General features: G+C 24.4%; 1 protein-coding gene across 1 annotated transcript; it reads right to left on the bottom strand.

Moving 5' to 3' along the window:
• Window positions 1–824: 824 nt before the first annotated feature.
• Window positions 825–7,201, bottom strand: LOC130947302 (membrane protein of ER body 2-like). The gene is made up of 6 exons (XM_057875967.1): window positions 7,010–7,201; window positions 5,558–5,977; window positions 4,081–4,128; window positions 2,981–3,199; window positions 2,301–2,362; window positions 825–1,585 (listed from the first exon to the last, which is right to left on the bottom strand). The coding sequence occupies exons 1-6, from the start codon at window positions 7,152–7,154 to the stop codon at window positions 1,091–1,093; spliced, it is 1,389 nt and encodes a 462-aa protein (XP_057731950.1). The 5' UTR covers window positions 7,155–7,201; the 3' UTR covers window positions 825–1,090.
• Between the last annotated feature and the right edge of the window lie 1,003 nt (window positions 7,202–8,204).

The raw sequence follows: 8,204 nt of genomic DNA on the forward strand, positions 1-8,204 counted from the left end.
GATAAACTTTTTTCTTCCCTTCTAAACGATGGAGAAACAAGACGTTTTTTTTTATTAATAATATAAAAATTTAATTAAAAAAATCAACATCTAATTATAAATTTAATAAAGTTATAAGACCAACCGTTTAATTTAAATTCTTTTTCTTTCATGAGTGAGATGTTTTATATTTAAATAAAAAGAATGCATGCATTCAAATAACATTATTGTTGATAATTTAAAGTTTCAAATCATGTACTAAGGTAGAAAACCACCATTATTATATGCCAACAGATACAATACTCAACAACATTATTACATTAGACATACACCATACTTCAAAAACTTTTGGGAGGGGAGGAAAATTCAAAATTAACCATGAATGTTCCAATTCAACAAATGAAGCAAGCTAGAACAAGAGAACAAATTGTCCAATAAAAACAACTCCTAAGCTATGTTTGGAACTTTGGATTCTTTTTCTAATACAAAGACAAAAAAGATAAATATAATTTTTTCCCCACTTTTAGCAAGTACAGAAGAAAAAAATTTTATATCCCATCTTAGAGTTATGTTCCAAAATAATTTGAGATTAATCACATATACTAAAATATTATTTAAGATTCTAATTATATCAATTATTTTTTTGATATTGAAAAAAATATACCATAGTAATTTTTAAATGGCGTAATGAATCACTTGATAAAAAAGAATTAAGAGACTAACATAATATATTTTGTCAATCTCAAAAACTTAATCAATACAATTAAAATTTCAAAAACTATTTTACTAAGTACAATCAATATAAAAGATCATTTTAAAACAGAAATTTCCATGTTATAACCAAACAATTTTTTGTCGTTATTTCCGTCACAGATAAATTTAGATACTGTAGAGCAACAAAGTTGGTAAAATAGTAAAATAAAAGGTTAATCACCCTTAATTTTATAACTTTTATGAAATGTGTATTCCAACCTCTTCACTTTATGAAATGTGTAACTTTTAAAAGTGATTAACTCCTCACTTTCCTATTTTTACAACCTCTTCACTTCCGAAGATCTTTATCCCTCAAAGATATAATCCAAAGACATCCAAAAAAAAAAAAAAAAAAAAACTAGTAGTAACTCATTCCTTGATTCTTGCCTATAGGAAAGGACATGGCATTGGAAAAGGCAGCATTTATAGTAGGGTGAGTGTCAAACCAGCCAAGTTGTTCCACAAGCCTCTTCACAAGTGCACCAGCAACATAAGTAAGCACAGATGCCAACACTCCAGAGGTAACATAATACAACACTGTTGTGAAGTATGTAACATAGCTGTTACTGTTTGGTCTTCTCTGAGTATGTGCTTTTGCCAATGCAAGCAATGTGATGCCAATTAGAGAAGCCACCGCAACCGCCGCCAGCTTCAGCTCCTTGTCGTCGCTCTCCCGGAACGAAAATCCGTACACAACCGGCGGCAATAGTCCGAATATTAGGAATGATAGAACGGCAACAAATGTGTGAAGATAGAAATGATCTCTTGTTCCAAGTAACTCGTAGTATTTATCAACCGCTGCTTCATTTTCTGTTTCCTCTTCTCTTGCTTCTGTGTTTTTTAGGTCTCTAAGCTGTGAATGCATGCATACATATTAGATTAGCATATATATCCAAATTCACTTAAATTACACCACAATTAAAGGGTGTTCTAATAATAATGAATATAAAATAGGGAAAGTATGAGGAGCCAATGAAATATTTATATAATGTGTACAATGGAGGTTTATGGAGTATTAGAGATATAATTATTAGTGTTACATTTTTTCATCAGCTGAAGCTTTTGGGATGAGTGGTATCATGACATTGTATTAAAGTGTTAGATTCAAAAGGTCAAGAGTTTGATCCTTGGTGAACCCAAAAATTAAACTAATTTTTCGAGAACATGTTTATTATCTGTTGTACTCGGATGATTATTCTAAATAGTATAGGATATTCATTTCATAACTCATGTTTATAATCCATTGTCTCCATCCTATAAAATAATGCATTTTCTGTGATGATAATAGTAATAAGAGAATATGTTAAATAAATCTTGAGCTAGCTAATTGAAAATATAAAAATATTTTTTATTTTTTAAAACGTAATATATATCTAAATTTTTTTTGATAACTTATTTTTTTTATATATTTTGAATAAAAGAATTTAAATGTTTGACATTTTAAAAAGTAAGAAATGTATTTATATTTTTAATTAATCAATAATTATGCCTTCAAATTATAAAATCAGAGATATATTTATTTTTATTTAGTAATAAATAAAAAGAACAATGTTTTAAACAGAACTCACATTATGGATGAGGAGAACGAGGCCACCAATGAGGTTTGCAATGGCCAGAGCAACAATGTTCACTGCCAACAAAAATGGATGAATAGGTACAATTAAGATCAATGAGTAACGAATAAACAATTCAATTTCCAACATACATATATTGTATGTTTTAATTAGTGCAATTAATGAAAAGTTACATTATTAGCAATTAATTAATTAACAAAAATATTATTTGTACACAACAATAAGCCATCAAAATTAGTCATTATATATTTAATATTTTTATACATATACATATATAATTTAATTTAATTTTAATATATATTTTATATTTTAATGTATATTCTATATTAATGACTAATTTTGATAATTAATTTGTGTACACCTAATATGATTGATTAATTAATTTGCTAATTTTTGTAATTTTATCTAATTTTTAATTATGTTTTTATAGTATATAAGTCTGTAACTGAATTATTCTATACTAAATATTTTTTTTATAATATACAAAGTCTATAATAGAATGATATTCATTTAAAAAAAATTAAAAGTATATAAGAGGTTATTCTTCAATAAATAGTTAAATATGATGATTATTTGAAAGCAATAATATATAATTATTACCAACAAGAAACTAAAATTAAAGCAAGATATTAAATTAGAGAGAAAAAAAATTGATGAAGATGATGAGTACATACATGTGTTAGCATCAGCACTGGCTGAAGAAGTGACAAGACTAAGACTTGCTAATAATTCAGCCAAACCACCATATACAAAGCTCTTAAGAACTTCCCACCCTTTATTGCTTCTTCCAGTTGCTATAATCTCACCCTCCTCTATTCCTCCTCTTGGTACATTTGGAACAATAGTTATAACTTCTTCTCGGTTTGGCTTTGGAGTTGGAGTTGGAGTTGGCCCTGATCAATCAAAACATAGTTCTTCATACATAATTTTAATATAAATTTATTAGTGTTCAAAAGGATATTTTCGTTATTTTTGTTATTTTCATCATTTTTAATATAAACTCTTTTTGATTCTAAAATGACAAAAATATTCTTCTAAACACGTATTATAAACATTTTTAGAGAGAATGTTATATGCAAGCTAATTAAATATAAAGTAAAAATTCGAATGTAATTATTTTAGTATATAAAATTAATATTTAAAAATTATTAAATAATAATTTAATTAAATATATTAAATTATTTAATAATTTTAACTATCAATTTTATAGGAAGACAATTACATATGTAATTTTACCTAAATATAATTATCATTAGTTAATAATTATAAGATACAAGGGTATATATATATATATATTAAATGAAGAAATAATACGATCTTATCATTTTGTATTTATTTTGTTTTAAATTATCTGATGTAGAATTTATTATTAAGTAGTCAATTATACCCTTAAATTAATTATCATGTTAATGAAATTAAATAGGTCTTTGTTTATCATCATATATAGGACGCCATTGTCAAATAATATAAGAGTAGCTTTGTAAAATGGACAATAATAATTTGGACGAAAAATAATAAAATTATCAGACCTATACACTATTCTTGCAGTCTTAGGGGAAGAACTTTTCAAAGTTGTTATCCCTTAAATCAATAAGTATGCTTCTTAATATTCAAACTTATTATGTCCTTATTATAACCAAAAGTCCAGCTGTTTACCACTTGCTACTACTCCACAAACAACTAATATTCTAATAATGATAATGATTTTTACATCGTTTATTTAATTGATCAATTAAATAATAATTAAACTGGTTGGATGAAAGAAATAACTTACCTGGGGCTGGAGCACTAATTGGTAGGAACCCAGAAAACCACTCTCTACCTGTTCAAAATTAAAGAAATTAAGAACTTAATTAAAGTCTCGATCTAGAAAGCTAGCTACTAAATTGAAAAATATCTCACACATATATAAATATGAGAAAAGAAATATAAAAAATTAAATATTATATATATTTAATATTTTAATATATATTTTAAATTTGTAAGTTGAATTCAACGATACTTTCGAATACAAATAAGATAGCCAAAAGATAAGAAGAAAATAACACACTAAGCGACAAATTAACAATCATAAGTGCCTCCAGAAAAAGAAAAATGAAAAGAAATGCAACTATAACGAAGATATTATGTATGTGAATATGACTTTTTAAGTTAATTGACCATGCATATAGAAATAAATTAAGTCAAAGGGTAAAATTATATAATTTTTTTCTAAGATTACGATACTTATTAGTTATTAGTTTATATATTATGTCCAAGTCTGATGCCTACCTTCCTTGTGTGATATGTTATTTCATATTAATATAATGATTTAGTTGATATGTACTTTTAAAATACATACTAAAATTGTTATTAACAAAAAAATTTAAATTTTTTATTTAATAAATTTAAATTTTCTATTTTTATTAAAAATTTAATTAATAATTTTATTATGTATTCTTAAATCACATATTAATTAAATTATTTATATAAAAATATTATCATATTTTATCATTTTTTATTAACTTATCCATAAATTGGGAATCCGGAAAACAGTTTCTCAAAATTCATTATTAAGGGACATATTAATCCTCTCATGTACAAAAGAAAACCATTTTTTAAATTAGCTATTTTTTAAAATTAAAAAAATGACATATTCAAATATTAAGAAATTATTTTATCTTATAATAATTTACATGGTTACTACTTCGTAAATAACAAAGAAATTTTTTTACACAAAAATCACTAAAATCCAATTTACGAGTTTATTCTATTTTTCACAAATAAAAGGTGTTATATAATATTTATACACTTAATATGGTTAATATTATATGCATTAAATTAATTATTTGCATATATATATATATATATATATATATATATATATATATATATATATATATATATATATATTAAAAAGGTGTAAAGTAACACATGACTGATTTGATAAATATATGGTGAAAACTCAGCTGAAGTGGAATTCATGTGAAGTTGATACCTGAGAGTCGTTGGATGAAAATTTAGTCAAATCAGTTAAATCATCTAACGAATCTCAGATATCAACTTCACATGAAGTCGACTTTATCTAAGTTTCCACCGGTATGTATAACTTTAATTCGTTGACACTGTAAAACCTTTTATACTATCGTAAAATTATATATATTTATTTTTTTAGAATGATCATACACATATTAAAAGTGTATCAAAATTAAATTATTACAGCTATATGCAAAAATTAGAAGTAAAATAAAGTGAAAATAATTAATAAGTACCCTTTTCAATGAGGAAACCGAAGCATGCAGAGCATCTGATTGAAGGTTCTGGTTGTTGAGTAAATTGTGGAGAATCTGTTTCTTTTCGAGTTTTGCATAAAACCACTTTTTCTATGCAAACGTTACAATTAGGGCAATAGAATTCATGGTTTGGTGGCATAATATATATCTTCTTCAGATATATTTCTCTTATTTCCTCCGTCGTTGAAATTACTACCCCTATTGGTTCTTCTTCTTCCAATGCTTTCTGGGGATTATTCACTTCATGAGAAGAAGAAGAAGAATCAGAAATGGGTAACCAATTTTTTTCCTTTGTTCCAGAAATACCCTTCTCATCTTGGTGGTGGTGGTATGTTCCTTTGAGAACCTCTTGTATTAATATTGGACCAAAGTCGTTTGTGTTGTAGTCAGTCGCAGAACCTGTTCATTAATTACATGAACAAATTAATTAAGTAAAAAATTCATCAACTCAGGAACAATATTATATCTATAATATGGTGAGAATTCCGCTGCCGTTAAATTAGTCAAATCATTTAACTGATTCTCAATTATCAACTTTATATTAAATTAACTACACCTGAATTTTCACTGTATGATATGTTTGTGTATATAAATAATTGTCAACAGTAAAAATCCTTCATTTATATGATCTTTTTCATTTTTTATGAGAAAAATTTTGTTCTTCTTGTCCTATAATAATATGATATATAATTTGAATATGACATTCCCAAAAATCATCCTATTAGATTTAATTTTATGGTTTTGTTTCCTAGTTGGATTGGTAGAATATGGGTAAAAAGAAAAAAAAAATACATTATATTATATATGCAGGTGACATTACTGTGAAAAAAGAAAATATATAGCTTTAATTTGATTTAGTTAATTCTCACATTTTTGAATTACTATTATTATTATTTGCATATATTTAAATACAAAAATAAGAATTACGAGTAATTTTTGAAAAAATAAAAAAATATAATTAAAAGAGAATGATATTATCAATCTAAAATTATTATTATTATTATTATTATTATTATTATTATTATTATTATTATTATATGAAATGAAATGCTCTAACATACATTATACATAAGCATGCAAATGTTCGGATTTTTTTTATAAGAGTGTACCTTTCGTTAACTATCCAAATTTTTAGGATAAATGACTTTATAAGGTAGTATTAGAATTTTTATAATATATATAATTTAATTATTATTATCTTAAAAATATTCAAAATAAATAAAAAATTTATTTATAATAAAGACTCACATATAATTATTTTTATATAAAATTTTTAATTAAAAACTGTTAAATAATAATTTAATTAAATATATTATTAAATTATTTTAATTAATAATTTTATATAAAAACAATTACACTTAATTTTTTACCGTCTGCATATATAATATAATAATAAGAAGCAGATGAAGATATTAGAAGAAGCTTTATTACCGGCATGAAGTTCATCAGCAGCAGTAATAAGATTAGTGTTAATAGTAAACTGCGATTGAGCCTTTTCATCTCCAAACACCACTTCCTTTCGATGATAATCATTCACCATTAAAGGCTGCTCCAGTTTCTGTGCCACAGCTTCCATTATTATTACTTGGATATCTAAAAATTTTCTTGTTCTTTTGGACTCAAGTGTGTGTGTCTCCAAACAAAGCCTAATGCCAATTTATATATATTGGCACATATTGTGTGTGCATTTAATTTTCTAGGTGTGGATGCAACTTAGTTAAAATTAAATAATATATTGTGAAAGGTTGACGTTAAGATAAAAGAAATAAATATGCCACATGTTTTGTTTACGTCTGCAAGGTTGAAGGCTACTAAATTAATAATAATTACAGCTAGCTAGCGTTTACATTATCTTAATTTTATTACTTTGGAATATTGCATGATCTTCTATTACATATATTTTAGCTTATTACATTTTATTATTAATTACTTCGAAAATTTTTATAGGTAGTTATACCTTACCTTGTTCAATTATTTTAACAAAATCAACAAAATCAAATTGTTTATTAGATTTTCATTCAATTATTGTATGCACCGTGGATTGCACGTTCATCGTTAATATTCATCAGTATCTTATTGAGAATTAGACAATAATATGCTAATTTTTTTTAATTTTTGTAAAATAAAAGAAATAATATATAAAAATGAAAATCTGCATTTTGATAATGAATAAATATAGAAAATTAATTTTTAGTTTGTTAATATTAATTAAATTTTTTATTGTAAAATTATTTTTTAAATCTTTATCTTTTTGAGACTTTAGAATTTAAGATTAAAATTTAGAGTTTAAAATTTATAATTTATAATTTAAAGTTTAAATTTTAGAATTTAAAATTTAAAACAAAATAATTTTACAAAAATTAGTGACTAAAATTGGTTCCGGTTGAAATTTTTAATAATCTAAACAAAAATTGCAGCTGTTAAATGCTAGTAAAAATAATTCAATATTATGTCTATATTAATCAACTAATTATTGTAAAGCACTATTGGTCCTTTAAATTATAAAAATTTAATTTATCTTTCAAATCATCGTCTGACTTTCTAAAAAAAATATACATGTTTTGTGTAAGGTGGAAATTCAAGTACAGTCGACTTTACGTAAAGTTGATATTTGAGAGCCGTAAGA

This window comes from Arachis stenosperma, chromosome 9 (genome assembly GCF_014773155.1).
Source record: "Arachis stenosperma cultivar V10309 chromosome 9, arast.V10309.gnm1.PFL2, whole genome shotgun sequence".
NCBI classification, from domain to species: Eukaryota; Viridiplantae; Streptophyta; class Magnoliopsida; order Fabales; family Fabaceae; genus Arachis; species Arachis stenosperma.